A 21,436-nucleotide genomic window follows, 5' to 3' on the forward strand; every position below is an offset into this window, starting at 1 on the left:
AAGAAAATGCCATTAAAACAAAAGGCCCTGCTCTGCTTCTGAGTAAACAAATGGGAGTTTTACAAAGGCTCAAAAAGGAAAGGGATTAACATGCTTCAACGTGGTAATGGTCTCAACTGTTCACATTAAAATTTTCACAGTAAATTAAACCATGACAGAGGTAGGAAAGAAGTCAATTTTCAGTGGCTCATGCTGTTGTGCTGACACAAATTGCCATTTTTTAGGTAGTATATCCACCAACCTGTATAATGATAGAATTACAAAACCACAACCCGTTGTTGATTATGTTCGGCCTTTTGCATGCTAATTTTAGCCTGCTCTGCCAAAATAATTGCATGCACCACCTCATTACCAGGCTTCTGGATATTCAGAACCCTGTCGCTATTCTTTTTTCACTGACCTTTGCTTAAGCCTGCTGTGTTGGCCTTCCCTCCTTGTACAGTGTCTGCTGTTCAACAACACTTCTGCTTCCCAGTTCTGCCCAGGACACCTTTCCAGCACTTACACCCATCCTTTTCCAGGGCTGTCTTGCCAAGGCTAATGCTAAATGTCAGTCCATCTCTGCACTGCTCATCCATGTTTCCCTGCAGGTTGCACACAACTCTTCACTATCTTCATGCTCTTTACAGTCTGTAAAGAACAGCAACTTTCCTTGACTAGCGAATGATGGCATGAAGCACTACCCAATCATCCCAGCAAGGCCGGGGAAGACAAGTAAATACAGACTCACTGGTTGATGCCTGCCAAGAGTTCCCACAACACGTGTCACTTAGTGAGTTTACACAACAGTGACCAAAGAGGAGGGAAGGGACAGGCCACGGAAGTGTGCCAGTACCAGACCCCCCACAGAAAGCTCTGCCCTGCGTTATTGTAGCAGCACCAGAAATGGATGTTCAAGTACAATCAGCACTTATCTGACCGTCAAATGACCACGGTGCCTTTGCATCTCAGTTGTACCACGGCAGCGTAAAACAAAAAAATGACAAAGGCCTATGAAAGAAAGTCAACCCAGTAAAGAGCAAGGTGCAGTGGGAGGTGCGGGAGACCCAAAAACCTGGGTGCAGTGGGGTGGCACCAGGGCTGGGGGGCTGCCACAGAGCCAGACCCGATTGGCCTCACCCAGCCTCCCGAGCCGGGCTGAGCCCGCCGCCCCGGGGACACGCACAGCCCGAGCCCGGGCCTCGCCCCCCGCAGACCCGTCCCTGCCCCGGGCCGTGCCCCATCCCCGGGGTCCCCGGGCCCGGCCCGCGGCGCTGTCCCGGCCGGTCCCCGGCCCGCGGGGCGGCGGCGGCCCTGCCCTGCCCGGGCCGCGGGGGGCGGCGGGGCCCCTGTGCCTCCCGGGGGAGCCCGGGGCCGGGGCGAGGGAGGGCGCATAATAAACAGCATCGTTTTGATGCAGGCAGGGCTGCCGGCTCCCCAAGCCTCCTCCCCGCGATAACAACCCAGGTACAGCCCGCGCTCGCCCCCCTCCCTCCCCCTTCCTCCTCCTCCTCCTCCTCCTCCACCTCCTCCTCCTCCTCCTCCCGGGGGGCCGTGGAGAAATCTACAGATCAAAGAAAAGATGCACAATAATAGCGGGGTGGGCGCGCATCGTGGCCCCCCGTCCGCCGGGGCCGGAGCCGGGGCCTCCGACGGCTCCTGGCCGCGGCCCGGCCGCTGCCCGCCCGGCCGCGGGGCGAGGGGGGCGGCGGCGCGGGGCCGGGCGCCCCCGCCGCGGTACTCACCCGGGCCGGCCAGTGCGGGTACCCCTTCATTTTGGCGAACACCAGGTCTCCAGCCTTGTATTCTCGGGGCCGCGGACGAGCCATCGGGAGCCGCCGCGGGAGCCGCCGTGTGTCCCCCCGCCCTCCCGCACGCCGCCCCGGGGGCAGCCGGGCGAGCCCCCGCGGGGTGCGATGCGCCCGGGCACGGGGCGCAGCCGGGAGCGGGGCCGGGCCGCGGGCGATCCCCGATCTCTCCGGCGGCGGCGGCGGCAGGAGGAGATGGGGTGTGTGTGTGTGTGTGAGTGTGAGTGTGTGTGCGTGTGTCTGTGTGTGTGAGTGTGTACGCGGGGGAGGGGGAGGCCTTGGACACAACCCCAGCAGCCCCCGGTACCAGGGAGCGGGCTGGCCGGGCGGGGGCGGCCGGGGAGCCCTCGCCCCGCGGCGGCGGCGGGCGCGGCGCTGCCCGCGGCCCCCCCGTGCGCGCTGGGCTACGCCGCCCGCGCCGCCCGCTCCATCCCCGCCGCAGCCGCCGCGGCCCCGGGAATATGGAGCCGTCTCCGACGAATTACTCCTCGGGCAGCGACCGAAAACAGGATCTTCTTATCCCCCCCACCCCGCCCGCGCCTCCCCCCGCGCTTTCCCTTCCTGTTATTTTCTAGGTACACAGATCGGTTTCTATGAAAATAGGAGAGCAGAGAGCGCTCCAGTGCCGCCCGGCCCTCCCTTCCCCGCTGAAGCATGACATGGTTCTTTATGCGCGCCCGACATGGAGGCAGGGCGGCGAGGAGAAGCCGGCCGGCGTCGGCAGCAGGACTCCGCTTCCCCCGGCCAAAGGCGCCCGGCCCTTGGGCCTGGGAGCGCCCTGGCCCCGCTGTCACGGAGGCCCAGGCCCAGCACGGACCGGCTCCTCCGGGTACCTGCAGACCCCTCCCCATGCCAGGCAGCCTGAGCAGACCCTAGGCAACGGCCTGGCTCCGAAGCACAAGGTTGTCCCAGTTTCTGTACCCAGCCTCTCCTCCAGCGCCAGACCCTCCACCTGCCTTCTCAGCTTAAAACTAAAACCCACATACACCAAGCCATGGACCTCAGAGCTGCACAATGGTGATGTCCCCTTGCAGGGTGTTTGGGATCTCTTGCTTGCCAGGTGATGCCAGTTTTTCCCCGTGGAAGGGAAGCCCTGGTAACCCATATATCCCAGATATTGCTGCTTTTACCATAATGTTATTAATTCAGCTGTAATGTTCAAACATCAATTATTATTGACATTTATTACACTCAAGTACCTTATCTAGTAAAACTAGATAGGCACCTGCTAGGTGGGTCACAAGCAGCAAAGTTTAGGATTTCTGCAGGTCTGGCTGAAACTCTAGCAATAGGTTCCCCAACCACTCCCTCATTTAAGATGGCAACTGTCCTCTCTGGGTTTAGGGAGATAGCTCTGGCTGGTACTGCCTGACTCCCAAGGAAAGCACCTGGCCACAGGCAGTTCCTGCTGATGAAGAAAGAAATAGATGAGTGAAGACTGTAGGGTCACATTTTGAGGAGGGAGTAGATGGACCACAGAGGGCACTTCCAGTCTGCAATGGCTGGTAATGGCAGAAAAATAAGATAAATAAATGCTTCTTCTAGCACCTGTTCCTGGGCTGGCACAGGACCAAGAAGACTTGCTTTTTATGGTAGCCCCAGATGTGGCTCTGGAGCCCAAATGCTGCTGTTGCTAGTATGTAAGTCAAGAAAGTTTTCACTCTGGGTCATAAAAAAGGATAAGCACTTCCCTGCTGGTGGAAGCACTGCTGTAAAATCATTAGCTCAGGTATCAGTAGTAGACTAATAATGGAAAAAGAATTTCAAAAAGCTAGATAAACATTTAGATAATCAGCCTGCACTGTGCTCAGTGCTGTTACCTGTTCTGAAGTACTGATCAGTGACAGGGTTGCCAGTGCAGCCACCTGCAGTATATACATCTGGCCAAACAGCTCATTTTCACTTTCATATCAAATTGGATTTTGTATCCTCTTAAATTGATACCTAATTCCCTTCAGAAAAGTGTAATATAAGATCTCTGAGTATAGGAGCTGGAGACTCTGATCTGACTCTCCAGAATAATCCTACGTGCTTCTTACACACACAGGATTACCTCCCAAAACCAGCCTTCCCTCCAGAATACTTACTAGAGAGGTGTAGCTTTTTTTTTTTTTTTTAATGCATTGTTTGCTTTTCATCTCAGATATAAACAGCTATTTGTAGTAACTTAAGAGACCTTAAATCAGAAAGGAGCAGGATGTGTGCCAGTTTCTTGCAAAAGGAAACTCTATACTTTATGTACACACCCAGACAACAATGTATTGCTAATGTCAAAATAGCAACATTTGAAGTGACTAGATACAGAACTGAAACATCTCTTGGCAACATGAACATTTGTATTTCCTTTTGTCCCAACACTGGTGTCTGAACAGAATGCAGTGAATGGTTTCTAGTCTGCAGTGAAGATAATAATATACTAGAGCTCCAGAGAAAACTCATCCCATGGACATGCAAGGATGCAGCTCTCTTTTCCTTGTGAATAGACTGCAAAGGATAAATGAGTTACTAAAGTAAGAACTCTGTTCAGGTTTGGCCAGCTGAAAACTCTTAAAACACTCTGCAGATAGTTCCTCCATCAAGCTATAGTTAAGATGCTGGGCAAAGAAGGAGGAGAAAAAGCAAATTTCCTTGCTGACAAATGAAAAAGCAAAACAAATGTTTACACATTAAGAGGAAAGCAAAGAACACTGGCACAAAACACAAGGAGTTTGGTAGTGTGCATAACCTCAGCCATTCATCACAGCACACAAAGCCTGAGCTCTCCCTAGGTCACCTGTATTCTGTTCCTTTCTCTTCTCTTACAAAGGGGAGTTCATCTACTCCTTCCATATGGAAGTGGAAAAGAGGAGTGATGAGGATTTCTTCCAAGCACTTCAAGAGCAGTTTCAGATCAGAAACTGCAGAGGTGCAGAGGGTTTCAGAGGCTTGCTGATAGATGCACTGCATATACATAGGCCAGGTCCTAAGTCTACAGAAGCCAAGAGCTGTGTCTGCTTTGGGCACAAAGGTCACAGCCGTGTCCTTACAGAGCAAGGGAGACCTGCAGCAGGGATGGGTGTCTCCTTCTCCCTAAACTCCCCAGCATGATCACACCAAGTTCTCTCTCACCTCTCCCCCTGCCAGCCAGGTGCTCTATTCCCAGAGCAGGGCAGTGTACACAAGTGTGAGCAGGGGAGATGGTAATGACAGAGGACCACGAGGGAGGTGGCAGGGGCAGCAGCGTGGTCAGCAGTGAAACCCTGAGTCACCCAGGACAGATGGACTCTGAGATAACTGCCCTGAAGTCATTACCACACCACTGAAATTTGCTTTCCCCATAATTCCCAGGAAATAGTGTTCTTAAGCTCTTGAGAAGCTTTCAGCTAGTTCTGATCATTTTCCACCAGTTGACATGAGGAAGGGAATAACTATAACATTCCTGGTTGAAAACTTTCATAGTAAAAGGATTTCATTGATTTGAAAGTGTAGATCAATCTTTAAGAAGAGAGCATGTGGATAAAAAAAGCCCTAATTTCAAAAAACCTTCCAAAGTCCTGAATAAATTTTTAAACATACCTAAGTTTTGCATTAAATACTCCATGACCATGGTTTTGCACACACCTGTTTGCATGCAGACAGTTTGGAATGTGAATCCTGTTCATGGTGGTATCTTGCACTTGCCATTTTTTGAGAAGCTGCCTATATTTTTTCTGTTGAAGCCACATGGATTATTACATTTGCCTCTAACATTCTGTCCCTGGCCATCTTACAATTTTTGCTTTCCCTGCTGAAATCTCTTTTGAGATCAGACTGAAAGTGCTCTGCAGCATGGCCACCTGAAAAATCAACTTTAGTTAGATATTGAAATAAACCTATTTATTTTTACTTACCTACCAACCTACGTATGGCTGATAAAATTCTCTTTCCTTCTGCATTTCCTTTTCCTGTATGTAAAAATGTGTCAGTAATGGTTACCATGATTAGTATTTTGCCTATGACCACAGTAAAATAGTGCTTCTCTGTTGAGTATTTTAATAGGAAATTGTTCTGAATTACAACTGAGCCATTCCCCTGTGCAAAACATGTCTGAGAGCACTGTCTGAAATCACAGAGCTACTTCATGTGAGGCAGAAAGAGGGCATGATGGTTTATGTCCATTCCAACATGCATAGAAAGGCACTTACCATGCCCATTAGGATATTCTTAATTACTGGAGATAAGAAGCTCGCCAGGGGATCTCAAGCTTTCTCTAATAAGCTTAAAAGGGAGAAGGGCGTGTATCATAGCTGGAGCAAGTTATCTATAGCCAGTGTCATGAATCTTCTTATGTTATACACTCCTAATCATATTAAATTAGACAATCTTTAAGGTGATTGCTTTACATGTTGCAGAGGTGTGAACACATATCCTAGAGGCAGAAGAGACAGAAGCACTTCAGCTAAAATTAACTTTTTCTCTGTCTGGAAGCTTTCCACTCTAAGGTGGAAAGGTTTGTATGGGATGGAAATATTAGCAAGTATGCATTGCTGCCATTCCTTGTTCTCTACAGGCATTTCAGCTAAAGCTACAGCAGGCAAAAGATGCCTACAGTCAGCGCTGCTTAAGGTGTTTCAACTCAAACCTGTTTCTAGTTTCTTGTATATCTTTCATAATTTAACCATTAGAACTGAAATTTTCAATGAATCAAAACTCTTCTGACAATGACAGTAAAATAAATAATTGTAAAATACCAAATTTCCAGGTACCATATAAATGTAGTTGAGTTTCAAGCATCTGAAAAGCATTTGTACACACTCAACAGGGATTAATAAACAAGCCTCATGTTCTGTCTGGACCAAACATGCTCTAGGCTAAAGTGAATGTGATTCAGCTCATGCTGGGGATGACTGTGGAAACAGAGCTCATGAGAGGAAAAAATGGCTCCCTGTGAGAGAACTTGGGAAAGCTGGAAGGGAAGCAGGAACTAAAGCCTGGAAAGGCTGTGAGAAAAAACAGAAAGGGATTAAGAAAGAGAGGTAAAAGCAGACGTGTAAAAGAACACAAAGATTTCAGAGTATCTTAGTATAAATCAAGAAAACCTGAACATTATCTAACAAAATTCTGTAGCCCAGTACATCTCATTCTCTGCTGGCAAGGTTGCCATACAAAGACTAATGACCTGTCACTGTGCTGTCAGCTCATCAGCTTATGTGGAAATCCACACTCAATTCAAAGGTACTGGACTTTATGACCTACCAGTCTCTTCAGCAGTAACCAATCTGAGATTTTCTATGGGAGGGGTGGGGGGAAAAACACATCAGAAGGAAAATTTAAAAGATTGTATCACAAACTTTTCCAGCAACCTGAGTATTTCACAACATTAACCACCTGACTTTGCTACTTCACTCTTTGAATTTTCTCTTGTGGCATGTGAAATATTTTAGCAGCTATTTATTGTGAAACACTCATAAAAATCTAGTACTTCCAAAAATATTACGCATCCTATGAAGATTATCTTGATGGACAAAAGTTGCAGAATTTACTTTGCTATTCCCATAATTTTATGTGTTTGTTATAGATATCATTAATTACAATGAAACTAGTGACTCTCATTTCCATTTGATTGCTAATTTGTAAAATGCTTCTTCAAATGACCAGGTGAGAAACTTCACCTCTAAAGCTTTAAAGCCATAATACCTAAGAGAGAAAACCTGCAACAGATATTTCTTCTCTGGACAAATATTTTAGATGTGCCATCTAAAGTCTCAGAGATTTATTGGGTGAGAAGTATGTTGAGAGTTGACAAGAACAATAAATTTAGTGCCAGATTCGTGACACTTACCCCATCGTAGTTTCCCCTCATAAATACTGGAGAAAAGGATTTCTCTCACATGCCCTCTGGTACATTCATCAAAATGCCTTTTGAAATGTGAATTAATGAATAATCACATCCCAACATGGACAACAGAACATATTTATTTAGCAAGATTTTTAACTTCACTTTTGTATCACCTGAATGACAGTGTCAGAAGCCAGGAAACAGAAAGAAATAATGCAGCTAGCATGCAATTTCTGGAGATTGCTGCTGTTTTGTACCATAAAACCCCTCTTAAGAGCACCAGAGTTTAATGACAAGATGTACCTATTGCTCAAGAATTCCCACTTCCAGAACCCAAGCCCTGAATCTCATCTGTTGTGCTGCAGACTGATGCATGCATGTTATCACAGTGGAAAAAAAAAAAAAAAAATCAGTCAGGAGTTTCTTCCTGGATAGGTTGGCATCAGCAAGAGTTTAATAGAAGGCAAACTAAATTACACAAGACTATCATTGCAACTGTGCTGAAATCAAAAGAAAAACTTAGCCTGTCACCTCTGAAACTTTCTTCAGGTCATCCTTCTCTATTCCATGGGCAACATCTCCAAACTCTCAGTGACTCAAATCACTAAATTGAGTCTTATGCCCATCTCCCTCCATTTACTTAGGCCACATCCAAATCTCACTGTCTTCCCTCTTCCATGAGCATTTTTCATCTCTGTGAAGGTACTTTTCTACAGATATGACCTCTGTAGACCTGTCTTGACCTTTCCCATCCACATGCCCTCTTTCTCCAGTTCATGTGAAGCAGTGCCTTTGAGGATATGGCCATTCTTTATAAGCACTTTGCTTTGCTCAAGAGTCACTTGGAAACATCCTCTTCCTGTCAGACCTGTGGTTTACACCTTGGCCTCACAGGACTGAGCATCCTGCTGCTTCTTGCTTGTGGATTAACTGCAGTAGGCAGCCAAGTTCCACACATCCCTGTGTGGTCAGCACCACTGGTCAAAAATCCAAAACACAGCACCATATGAGCTACTGTAAAGAAAATTAAATATATCCCAGCAAAACCAGAAGCTTTTTTTCATATTAGCAGCCCCATCCTGCCCAGACTTACTACATCATCCCCCTGGCACCTTGATGATGAGTCCTAAAGGGGACCTAGGGGTAAGGACTGAGATACTACTGGGTTTGAAGCATTGAGGAGAGTCCTCAGGCTCTGTGGTTGTGCTGATGCTGAGGGTGATGATAGTGTTTGGTGCCAGGATGAAAACAGGCATGAAGAAGTGCCTGGGGAAGTGGATATAGATGATATTACACTTGATGGGTTGCAGGGGAAGTGAGTCGTCCCTGATCAGGCAGAAAACACAGCAAGTTACCTTCTCTCCCTTCATCATTCCCAACAAATAAGGACTCAGCTCTCTGGGCAGCCATTCCTTTCCTTTCCAGGGCAAATGGGAAGCTGGGGTGCAGGGACCAAAGTGGTTGAATCCACCACCACCGCCACACTTGGTCTGACATGCTATCGCTTAAGCCTCATGGTGCACCATTAAAGATCAGCACACCACCCTGCACAATGCAAGAACTGGTTCCAGCTGCCTCCCATGAGAAATTCTTAAAAGCACATTTCTTCACACATTCCACATACCCTCTACCTCCAGATCATGTTTCTTGTGATGGCCTGCAAATCTGCCCCTTCCTACTTACATCTTGTCATGTGGCAGCCACATGTTGATTGTTTCTCCATTAACCAAATCTAATATCCTGCTCACCTATTTGTCTCTCAGAGATCTGCAGCCTGTACTCCTGCTTATGACATCCTTTTAAGAATTGTAACCTCATTTCTTTTGAATTCCTTTCTCAAAACTCCATCCCTCCCAGAAAACCTAGGATAGCTGATTAGGTCTATCACACCTCTAAAGAGTGAGGGTTAGCATCAGAGCCTGGGATTAAGTGGTACAGAGGCTGAAAAGGTCAGGAGTAGGTTTTGGAGGAGGAAAGGAAGTTAGCTAGCTTAATAACAATTAAGATTAAAATGTATAATTAATATTATCTTGCCCAGTGTTTCAGTGATCCTTTGTTGTATAATGTATCTTTTTCTCCACAGTCAGACTTTGTTTTTTTCAACACTCTTCAAAGAAGGCCTCTTCTTCTGAGTTTGGAAAGTTCCACGTTTATAAATTATAAATACTACAATAAAAAAATCAGGGCTACTGCACTTGCTAGCAAACAGCCAATATGCACTAGGTCTCTTGGAAGTCAGAGGTCTGTTTCTGCTGCTGTTTGTGCCACCTTATCTAATTTGATGCAGTGAATGTGCTCCTGATTTGTATCACTGAAAAACTGAGTTGCTAAAATGTAAAATTGCAATATAAATATTACAATATAAATTGAAATATTAAAAAATAATGCACATCCTAGCAGATGTACATTATTTGCAGAGATTTGCAGAGATGTCATTATAAGCCAGGAAACATAGATATTTCTAGAGAAGTGACAGCATTACTATGTAATTAGAACAAAGAGGCTTCATGAGGAAATAGCTTGTTTCTGTCCACTTTTTTCTTCCTTAGCTGTCACATTTAAGTGGATGCTATCTTACTGAACATGAACCCCAATTCAGAGAACTACAATGTTTCAGAAGAAAAATTATAACCTATCTTCACTGAATAGAAGCAGCAAAGGACTTAGTATATTGCTGGAAGACAAACATAAAATATTTAGGCTGGTTAGTATTAAGAAAGTCAAAGTGAATATCATGAGATGAAGCAGCCAAACAGAATTGGCAAGAATTGGCAAGTCTTATAAGGAAGAGGTATTAATAGACTGCTGCTCCCACTGGACACGATTCTCCTGTCTTACTCAGGCAAACCTCCCACTAAAACTTTCAAAGGGCATCATGCCAGTCCAGAGCTGAGCAGGAACTTTGGGACCAAAAGCAATACTCAAATCTTCTGTCCATTCATGCAATGCCTTTGTTAACTGCTTGTGCTGCATCCTCCCTCTGCAACTTCACGGGGCCTGGCAGCTGGGGGGCCTGGCAGCTTGCTCTGCTGGGCAGATGCTGGCCCTCTGAAGATAGAAGTCAGAGTTTGCTGCCAAGTGGGCCATGGTGCCTAAAGAGGAGAAATAGTTTGAACATTCACAGCTGTCTTCTGTCATCCAGTGATCAACAGGGAGCTTCTGGAGCATGGCTAGCAGGAGATCAGTAGAAAGGCAAGAGTTGATACAACTGGTTAGGCACTACAGACCTCTAGTTAAATTGTGCTGCCCCACAAGCCTCAGTTTAAGCAGAGCTCTGGACCTACTACAGGTGTTAATTTGGACCTGCTACAGGAAAAGGTCTACTTTTCCATACTTCTGTGTGATGGACAAATCTCAGGCAGCAACAGTATGAAACAGTGTCCTCTTCTCACTCCCAGACTTCCAGGACAGTATTTACCTTACAGTGGTAGTTCAGGGAACTCACAGGATGCAGAATTCAGTATCCAATATAGAAGGACTTGAACCAATAGAAACTATTTATATGGATGTCAGTATTGCCCACATAACATAAAATTAACATTGTTAACAGGGGATAAGAAGAACTGAGATTCAGGGCAGTAATATAAGCAAGTAACAGTAGGCTGTTCTATAAGCACAGGCTGTAAGTTATTTTACATCTAGTACTGGCCATTATATAAACTTTCTGCAATTTTTTTGTCTGTTTCAGCAATGGGACTTTAAATGAACAGGAAAAAAATGGTTCTATTTTGTGTTAATTTCCCCAGGTTAATAAAGTGTCAAATTAAAGCAAGGAATTAATTTCTCAGCAAATACATAGTTTACAATAATTGTAGTTGTAACAAAGGTCGAAAAGGCCCTGTCTTGGTGCAACTTTGTTGGCGGCAATACAAGAAATAATTTGGCCACTGTGTGTGTACCCAGTTCTCTGCTGCACAAGGCAATGAAAGAAAACACACACAAACCTGCCGAGTGTAAAGCTCCCATAAATGCTCACTGCACTCTTCCACAACCAGCAAGATCTTGCTTTTGAGTTCTTTGGACAGAATTTCAGTCTTAAAAATACTACGTAGTTCTGCACATTTATAGACTACTAATGAAAAATTGGTAGATGAAATTTATACTACATGTTGCTTAAACTGTATATATATATATATATATATATATATATATATATATATATATATATATATATAATGTAAAGTAGTATGCAGTGAAGTATATACACAAATGTAAAGCCTTAGACATTCCTTTATTTCACTGCAGATGAATTCACTTTCTCTCACACACATTCTTACACTCACACTGTAAGGAACCTACTGGTCCTCACAGATCCTTAGCATTCCTGGGGGGCTGGCAAGGTCCAAAGTAGATCACTCTGCCATATGTTTGCCTTTCCACACAAACATTTGCCAGGAAATCTATCACCTTCAATGCAGCATCATCATGTGACATGAAAATAAAAATGTTTATGTGCAGTCTCTCTGTGTTTTGCAGTCAGGAAAGTATCTGTAGGAATGGGGATACTGCTGTTCCCTCTCTTTTAACTACCCCCTTTTTGTTTTTTTCTTTTTTTTTTTTTTGGCAATAGCTTTGATCCTTTACAAGTGTCCTTTTGTCAGTAACCACTCTGGTTTGGATTAAGGACAAATGCTCCAATTCCCTCATTTTTTTAATGAAGCGTTCATGCAAGCTCTTTTGTTTGAATCTTGTGTTTCAAACAGTTAAAAACTACAGATTTGAGCCCCTAAATATTTGCTTTTAGATTCATGGCATGCTCATTCCTAGGCATGTCAAAGACTGCTGCAGCATGGTCAGCTCCAGTCTTCCATGGAATGGGCAGTGGCATTTGGAGATGCCGCTGCAGAAATGAGCAAAAGCTCATTTAATACAATTATTAGTGCATTTGATGGGAATCTAGGTTATGCTGTGATGCTCCTAAGGCCTGGAGCTGTATTTTAACTGTCTACCCATATACTGACTGAATCAGTCAGATGTCCTACAGGAAACTCCAGGAATAAATGACTGAGCAGAATTAATGCTGTCGTAGACACATCTCCATATGGAACAGCCCATGGAGGCAAACTAGACATTCTTACTTCAAAAGGCTGAAGATGCCATCTCTTGACTTTGTGTCACTGTGCATTGGGATATGCCTGGGCAGTGCCAACACCTGAATCTCTACTGGATTTAGTGGAGTCTTCCTGTTCCTGGCTAACAAAACTTCTGGGGATGGGTTTGCTTTTAAAATGTTAATTTATTCCATTTTAAAGGGTTATTAATCCCAGTGGTGGGCTTTTATTTTTGGGCTGGCCTAAATTCTTCATCTAGGAGATGCCAATATGGTAACAAAACTGACTTAAATTTCTCATCTGTGAAGCCTATCACACAGCTCTGCCCTGTATTATGTCACACACACATGCACTCTTGACCCATGGCTCCTGCTATGTAGAGGGTAAGGGTTTTCTGTATTTTGGTGGGTTTTGCACTACAAGTTAAGGAGGCCCAGCTGAGGGCTCCTGCACTATTTAAAAGGATACTGCAGGGCTGTTTTAGTGTAAAAGTAAAAACAGATGACACTATGTGAAAAGAGCTTCTTACTTGCTTGCCAAAACCTCTACAATTTTGAAATGCAGCTATGTATCTTTTAATATTCACTTCTGTGATCATTTGTAACATACAAACACTTTTAAAGTGGCCTCCAAGACTTTCTAAACATTCTTGCTTTCTGTTGTACTCCTAATCCTCTTATGTGTAGGGTGAAAGGAAGATAATGTTGGCTTTCTCTAAAGCTGGCTTACTTTCAGGAATATATGTACTATGACTCTTGCTTTCCTTACAATGCTAATGATGTGCATAACACGTAAAAATAGTAATAAAAATGGGTATTTAAAAGGATTTGATGGGCTACACGTTCCTTCCATCTGCAATCTCAATTATTTCATCAGAGTTGAGCACAATAATGTAAACAAACTCCTGCCTAGTGTTTGATCCTCTGTAAAATAATGGAGTCAATTTGCTGCTTTGTACTGACTATCCTAAGATGGCCACATGTTTCTTTATGAACATCGATTGTAATGCCAAAAAATGTTTGAATTATTTTCAATTTGAATTACTTGACCTGTCAGAATATTTTTGAGGATGACCTGGAAACAAAACACTTGGAACACCTTATATTAATTTTTCTCCTTTGACACTAAAATGGCCACCATAGTACTTAGGTTACCTTAAATGTTAGTGTAGATCAGAATGATCACAGGAAAAAGCAGTAGAAAACTCAGTAAAGACATGGTTTTGAAAATGTTATGGTGGAGTATATGAAAAATTCAAAAACTTCGTTCTGCACATGTCTAACACATAGCCCAGTGGAGCCTATGTCTGTGACAAGTGTTTGTCACAAAATCTAAGTAGAGACAGGTTATAAAAAATGATGGCATCTGGAGAAACAAACAACATTCAGGCCTAATATCACAGCAAGCATTATCACAGCATGAATTCTATTTATGACTAGTAGGAAATAATGTAAAATAGTTTTGACTGATTTATTCTGGCATGACAGGGAAGCTAATCTGTATGAATGCAACTCTGTATTTTAGGGAATACATTATTTTTAAGTATTCCAGGCTGCATATTCTATCTACCACAGAAAACTAGTGTTAGTGTAGATCCAAGAAAAGTCAAACAATGTTTTAGGAAGGAGGCACTACAGGACATAACTAAACATCAGCAACGGGGTCAATGGCCTCTTTATGGAAGACAGAAGTTATAAGATCCATGGTTTCTTCTGCAAATCAAAACTCAAGCAGCCCAGGAATTCCTAAGATAAATCTAGGATTGGTGTGAGAAGTGTTTTGTCGAATAATGAGGCAGAACTGAAGTCTGAAAACTGACTGAGAAAGAATTTTGAACAAGTAGTTACATATAGAGGCTGGAGTTTGGGGTAGGCTGTGGGATGAGAGAGCTTTAGGCCAAGATAATCTGAGTGTTTCTTTAAAAAGAAAATCTCTGACTCCTGCTATTCTTTTAAATAATGACATGTATGAACTGAACTAGCTCACAAGTATCAGTATTAACTGTGTCAGTAGGAGCAAGAATGTGTATGCAAATGAACTGATAGAAACTTCAACCAAGAGAACTATAAAAATATTATCAAATTAGAGATTTCTAAACTAGGCTTTGGTCTGAGGATAAGACAAGAAAGTTTTTGCAGATATTTTTTTTAAGAAAAATGGGGATTCCACTGGGAAGCTTAAGTTTAGAAACTAATATCCCAACCTGTATAAGATGTCTGTCAAACTGTCACTCACACTGAAAAGTACACTACCATTCCTTGTACACATGGCCACCAGCTACACTCTGCTGATTTTAAAGCAGGGAAAACTGATGTTGTAAATGCCCAGGGAAACTGCTAAAATGCATCTACAATGTATGTGTACTCTGCAGCTGGTGGAGATGCTTTCTTTGAGCACAATCAAAAACTTGAAGGCAGTAAACTTTTCACAGAGGCCATTTTAGAGCATAATTTACTCCAAATTATATTGATTATACTACTTGTAGTTATGTACCATACCAGACCAATGTACTGACTGATCAGCTTATACTTCTAGACATTTTTGTTGTAAATTCTTGTAGATTTGGGGAGAAAATAAACACACATGCTTGTAAATTGGATTTTCAGAATTCTTCCTGTATTTTTAAGCTTGAATCCTGTTGTAAAGAGATGAACTTGGGACTCTGCAGCATTGTGTGTGGGGGGCAGTTATTGAACCCTGGGGGCTTCGCTGTTTTTTTTTGCTCTCCTGCTGTCCCAGAGCAAAACCAGTTTCCTTTTCAGAAAGGGGAAGCCAATACTTACGAGAGTTACCAAATTTTGCAACCTACTGGGAAAAACTATTGGGCCAAGCCCAGCTTTAGCTTTATTCAACCTGCTGTGAGCTGAGGCACTGACACTGTACTACAAGCTGTCCATTGTGTCCAAAAGCACAACAATTGATAAAAGAAAACATCCAAGAGGAAGCTTCTGCAGGACAGACTAGCACAGGAATTGTGGCTTCAGCATCTTGCTGATCATTTGTTGGTGCAGGGAATTGCTCTCTGAAGCTCCATAGCACACACTGGTGCTGTACCATGGTGTAGATGTCAGGATTTGTCCACTTGGGCTTTCTCTTCTCCCTGGGGTCCCTGTGTTAGCCAAAGGTGCCCCAGCACAGCTGTCACCAACAGCATGGACATACTGCAGTCTGCCAAAGCATTGCTGGGTCAAATGGACTGCTGCTTCCCAGAGGCAGCTTGCCATTGTTGTACTTGTCTACAGATCCAAGTTAGTTTGTTTATTTTCTTTAAAGAGTGTCATTCAGCTCTCCTAGAAAGGACAGAGAGAAAAGCCACATAAAAAATATCTATGCTGTTGTTAATGTAGTTCTTCCCAGGCCTCTGACCTGTCTCACCAGGAGAGTTTTCCAAGCTTTGTTCCAAAATAACAGATCTGTGTTTCCCTGAAGTACTGAACAATTTCCACCAGAGGTCTCTGTCTACTGATAATTCCAGTCTGGTAGGCTTGCTTGTGCATTGCAGAGTTCCCAAGTCAGTGTTAGGCTTTGTCTCTTCACAGGAATAAGAAACAAAACCAACATTTCCCAAATCTGAGTCCCTGGGAAATCATTATCTACTTTACAGGGCAGTAATACCCATCTGTTACGTACACAGAGATTTTCAAAAAAGGCTTCCTTATATAAGTTATTTAAATAAATCTCTTGAGCACATGTAGCCTATCAAAACCAACGTTTCAATGAATTTAAGAATTAATAGCGCTTCATCAGAGTGCAGAAACTGTAAATATCACACTTTTACATGCAAAACAGGTAAATTCATTTGAAGCAAGGAAAATAAACTTCTGTCTTCTCAGAGTGTACTGTGATCCCTAACTTGATATATAACTATGCTCAGGAGGAACTGCTCCAAGAGACATTTAGCTTTCAGGCTACAATATCTTTGTGTCTCATCTGGCTTTAATACAAGTGTACCATCTGCTTATGACAAAATTATTTATTTTCATGCCTACATACCCCTGTCTTTATTTTATTTACTAATCTACTTCACTCTATGGGATGCACTCAAAAAATGCAGGGTGCTAAAAAAAAGGATTAAACATTTCTGCCTTGAGGTCTGGTCTCTAATTGCTCTGTGCAGCACCTCAATTTACCAAGAAACATTAAGAAGTCTCAAAGAGAGGCTCTTTTGAAGCTCAAACAATATCATCAGGGTGGGGCAAGTTCCCTTCCCTCACCTGAGGAAAGAACCTTACTCGTCTCTGTGCCAAACCATTTGCTGGTGTTTTGTTTTGGCAGAGGATGGTGCGACATGAGAATCTTGCAGCAGAACCACCACGATTTGCCCAGCTCACAGTGGAACCACACCACCTGCTTGTGTGGCACATTCCAGTCAATGAGGTACAACAACAAAATGCTGCTAATGGCTGCTCACCCTGAAATCATCTCAAACACATCCTGGTGTAGTCTCTCAACTGAGATGTGAAAGGTGCACATTCCTTTCATCTCCAGCTGTCCGAAAACCACAGATCCACATCTGAAATTGAAACAAGGCCAGTGACCAGTCCAGCACATCTGTGTCACCAGCAGCTTATCTAAAGAGAAGAGCAATGGACAAAAACCATGGAAGCATGTGCAAGGTCCTATCCAGCTCAGTGGGGTGACTCACAGCAGTAGTTTTTGAGGGGAATGCCTGAAGAATTACAAGCCAATTTCTTAGCAGCTCTTATCCATGTCATAAAACATACCATTACTATATGCTAATGCCATATACATACATACATGCTCTCAGCCCCTTCATTTCTGCAAAATATTACAAATTGGGGCATTGAAGAAGTACTGGAAGCTACAAATATTGCACTGAGAAAAATACTGAAAACAAATTCAGCCTTAGAACACAACAAACAGTTGCAAGATGAGAAAAGGTATTAATGCTCTTTGCAACACCTGGCACAAGGCCTACAACTTACCTTAGCCGAGGAGCAAAATTTACTCCAACCTACAACAGAACTCCTACTGGAGTTAAGGTGGCATTATATGGAAGGATTGTAGGCTGAATTCCAAGAGCACTGTAATTCTTTGTTCAGCTTTGACTCACTCCCTTCTGTTCATGCACAGATAGCAGAAGGGGTATTTATTGGATGAACAGACTGATAATGTGCTCACTTACTCAGTGTCCCCTGCTATAACAATCCCTTTGGGATTAAGTGAAAGAGGAGGAACTGCTTGAGATTTAGGACAAGGAATTTTAACCAAACAGCAGAAAGTTCCACTGTGTCTCAGACTGAATATTTTAGTCAAATCAATGCCTGCACCTGTCTTCTGCTTGTAATTCACCACAAGACAGAAGTCCCTTGGTAATCTGGTAGAAATTCTTGCAGTCCTTTGAAAAAAAATCACTTGTAATTCAGTAGTTCTTTGATTTGCAAACTCTGGGTAGAATTTAATTCATGTTTCGTTCACTCTTTTCCAGCAATTACTCACATTCCACCTAAAGCTGATCCTTGTTTTGTTCGTATTGTCTCTGATTTAAGATGTTATGTTCATTTTTTTGGGGAATGCACCATAATCTAACCTCTCCTTCTACCTTGCATTTAGCTGAAGAAATGTGTTGTGATTACAGCAATGGTGAGATGACAGGCAGACCTGGCTATCAGGGTTCCATTCCAGTTCTGATACTTTGCAGTTTGATTCTTTCCTCCTACACAGCTGTTGCAGCCCTGGATGACATTGAAAGTACAACTCCCTCCTCTTTCTGTTCTGCCAGAGCATGTTATAAGTGAAAAGCCCTGGAAGAAGCTACAAAGAGGGATGTCTGGGAACAACACAGATTTAATTTGAAGCCATAGATGTAAAGAATCACTAAAAAGTATATAAAAGTCACAACAGTATCAGAGATTCCATCTGAGGAGACTGCCCTTCCCTTCTCTAAAGCCAAGGACATCAATATCCTGCTTTAGGCCAACAATGACAAAGATTATTTCATTACAGCTCGAAAGCTCTGCAGCTTTGGCCCATATGATGGACCAGAATAAAGAAATATCTCCACTAAAAGATGCTTTGGTCCTGTTTTGTGTCCAAAAGACTCTTACGTTCACTTCATGTGAAAGAAGCAGAGATGGACAAATCTTCTGTCCTTGTTTAGTCTCTAAATAAGAGTTAGGTCCCTCCTTTCCTACTGCTCTAAAATTTATGGCCTTTTAGTAGCCTACATCTACCTTCAAGAAAATAAAATAAGGCAAGAATAGAAGCAGAAGGTGAGGCATCATCTAACCAGTGAAAAGGGGTTGTATTTTTTTCTTTGTCTTTTTAGGAAAATTCTTTCATAGCAGAGAGGTTCACACCTATCTTACCATATATCTTTTCCCAACAGCTATCCTTTTGCTTTACATCTGCTATAGCAAAACAAGTGTCCTTCTACTGAAAGAGATTGCTATTGGCCTGGGAAAAAAGACTTTCCCCCCTAGATAATGATTTCTGTAGAAATACACACTTACTATGTGAGAGCAGAATCTGAGAATAACAGAAATGCACAAATTATCCAAGAGCTTAATTTATAAACTTTGAATGTGCTCCGGCTTTTAACAAAGCACAACAAAACAAAAGAAAAAAGTTAAACAAAAGCACAAACATTGCCAAACAATTTTGAGAAATGTCTCACTGCTCTCATGTGAGCAATGAGATTAAAATTCTTTACTCTCAGTTTTTGAAGCTACAGACATTAAGATGTCAGCAAATATTTCAATACTTTCAGTAGAAGAGAACTCATATTTATTCTACCTGTCAGATATTGGGCATAATGTTGCCATTATTTAACTGCTTAACAAAACTGAGGTCCATTAATTCAGTTACCTGTTGGTATGAAGTCAAGACTCTTGACTGATGAGACACTGTAATTATAACAGTTCCTGTCAATTCATGCATGATGATGTTGCACAGACAGTATTAATTTCTAAAAATTAAAAAATAATGTACTTTTGCTGTGTGCTGCTACTCAAAGATAGCACTCTAAAAGTGAGAGTCACTTTTTCAGGGCAAAAGGCCTGAGGAAATAGGAAGACCATGATCTGATTATGTGAATAATCTTTCCTAGTGTCACAGTCCACATGAGAAACATATTGCAACATGGTCCTTGAGTAAAGATGCAATACTGGGCTTGGTTTTCGCACTGTGAACAACAGATAAAAATGGAATACTAAAACACTTGGAATTACAATGCCTTATCTTTTGGGCTGGCTGCTTGATGGAATATGATGATGAATACCTGAGCTTTCTCAAATCACATTTATTGTAATGATGTGCTGGTGGCACCAATTTCTCTAAGCTTGTGTCTTTTTTCTCACTTAGCTTTAGATGCGGTGAGAATTCTCAGGACTAGAAGTAAAACCCCTTTTTCTTAATTTAATCAAATTATAGTTCTGAAGTTTTGCATTGGTGCAAAGAAGCCACCTAGCTGCTAAGAAGGGTACAGAACTTTGTACCAGGATCCTAGATTGGAAAAGGGAGATGAAAAAAATCATTGTATCATACAAAAAAACCCCTCAAAGTACACCCAACCCATCCATACTGTGGGTGCATTTTAAGGCCTGTAGTTTGTCCTGGGTGCATGCCCTTGTATGCATTAAGGCACTAGACCTTAAGGCACAACAAGGCTCTAAGTTGAAACTTGCACCAGGATGGACACAGGGTCACCCACCTGGATCCAAAAACTGTGACTATCCTGCAGGTCAAACACTGCTCCTATAAGGCTTACAACTGTCTTGAATATCCACTCAGCCCTGGTGGCTTCTTCCATATGGTAACCCCCTCCTGCTAACGTGGCAGCATGCAATTATTCTAACAAAACCAGCAACAAAGCAGCATTTAAACTGTCTTTGTGACTCAGTCCTGGGCCTTCAGAGAGGTTGCAAGGCCAGAACTCTGGGGAGGGAGCATTCTCTTTGCAATGTATGTTTCACTTGAAAGCATTTTCTGTATGCAGAATTTAATATTTTTATCTTCATTTAAAATGCCCTGAGACTGTCCTTTGATGTTAAGTTAGGAAAAATGTATACTCTGCTGTTCACAGAATTTGTGCAATTTTGGGATTTTCTACTTACATCCATGTTAAAGCACAAGAGAAATACATCCATGAAAGAGCTGTGATTTAATATGAAGATATAAACTGTAAATACAAAACAAGAAATTGGAAACCGGAAAATCTTTCCTTCTAGAAAAGCATCACTACTTCGTAAGGTCCTCTAAATTTCAGAAGCAGGGTGCCAAGTAGGGTGACATTGCTTGTCTGCTCTGCTAAACCATGTTCTGCAGAGAGTCCTGGGATAAAGTGTGCTCACTTCAGTTTGCAGGATTCTTTGTGGTATTTATATTAGTGCAAAATTTGTTGACATAATGTCATGATGGTGGTCTTCTGCCCCAATCCAACATCTAATTAATGTGATTAAAACCACAACTTCTCAAAGAAAATTTGGCATGCATTTCTAGAAGAATATGCAGACTTCTTGTGTTTGTAATACCTATCTGGATGCAAATGCATGTGTTTGATTTCCCTTGAGAGCTGTGTGAACAGTTATTATTTCTGACCTGGAAATTATTCTACTTTCCCTATTTGACTATTGTTTTTGTCTGGGTTAATGCATCCCTGAAACCAGATGTGCAACACTGGATATATTTCCATTACTGAACATGATCATGGGTATTTATTATCCTGATGTTTGAGGCAGTAACAGTTGGTTTGTGCTGCCCACTCCATGGTCTTGGTCTGGTACAATGACCACCAGGCCTCACAGGACAAAATGCAGGGTGCTGTAAGGAATCCATGTCAA

The 21,436-nt window shown here is 42.8% G+C and overlaps 1 protein-coding gene and 1 long non-coding RNA gene across 2 annotated transcripts in view; one reads left to right on the forward strand and one right to left on the reverse strand.

The window, feature by feature from the left end:
* HDGFL3 (HDGF like 3) overlaps positions 1-1,888 on the reverse strand; it is a 38,128-nt gene extending 36,240 nt beyond the window's left edge. Inside the window, exon 1 of the mRNA XM_021537558.3 lies at positions 1,725-1,888. Coding sequence (XP_021393233.1) covers positions 1,725-1,808 — 84 coding nt within the window. The 5' untranslated portion in view covers positions 1,809-1,888. The remainder of the gene's footprint in view (positions 1-1,724) is intronic.
* Positions 1,396-18,665, forward strand: LOC116184022 (uncharacterized). Its single transcript, XR_004148740.2, has 3 exons — positions 1,396-1,446; positions 16,911-17,012; positions 18,379-18,665. It is a non-coding gene; the product is annotated as an uncharacterized LOC116184022 (long non-coding RNA).
* Positions 18,666-21,436: the final 2,771 nt, after the last annotated feature.

This window comes from Lonchura striata, chromosome 11 (assembly GCF_046129695.1).
Source record: "Lonchura striata isolate bLonStr1 chromosome 11, bLonStr1.mat, whole genome shotgun sequence".
Lineage (NCBI taxonomy): Eukaryota > Metazoa > Chordata > Aves > Passeriformes > Estrildidae > Lonchura > Lonchura striata.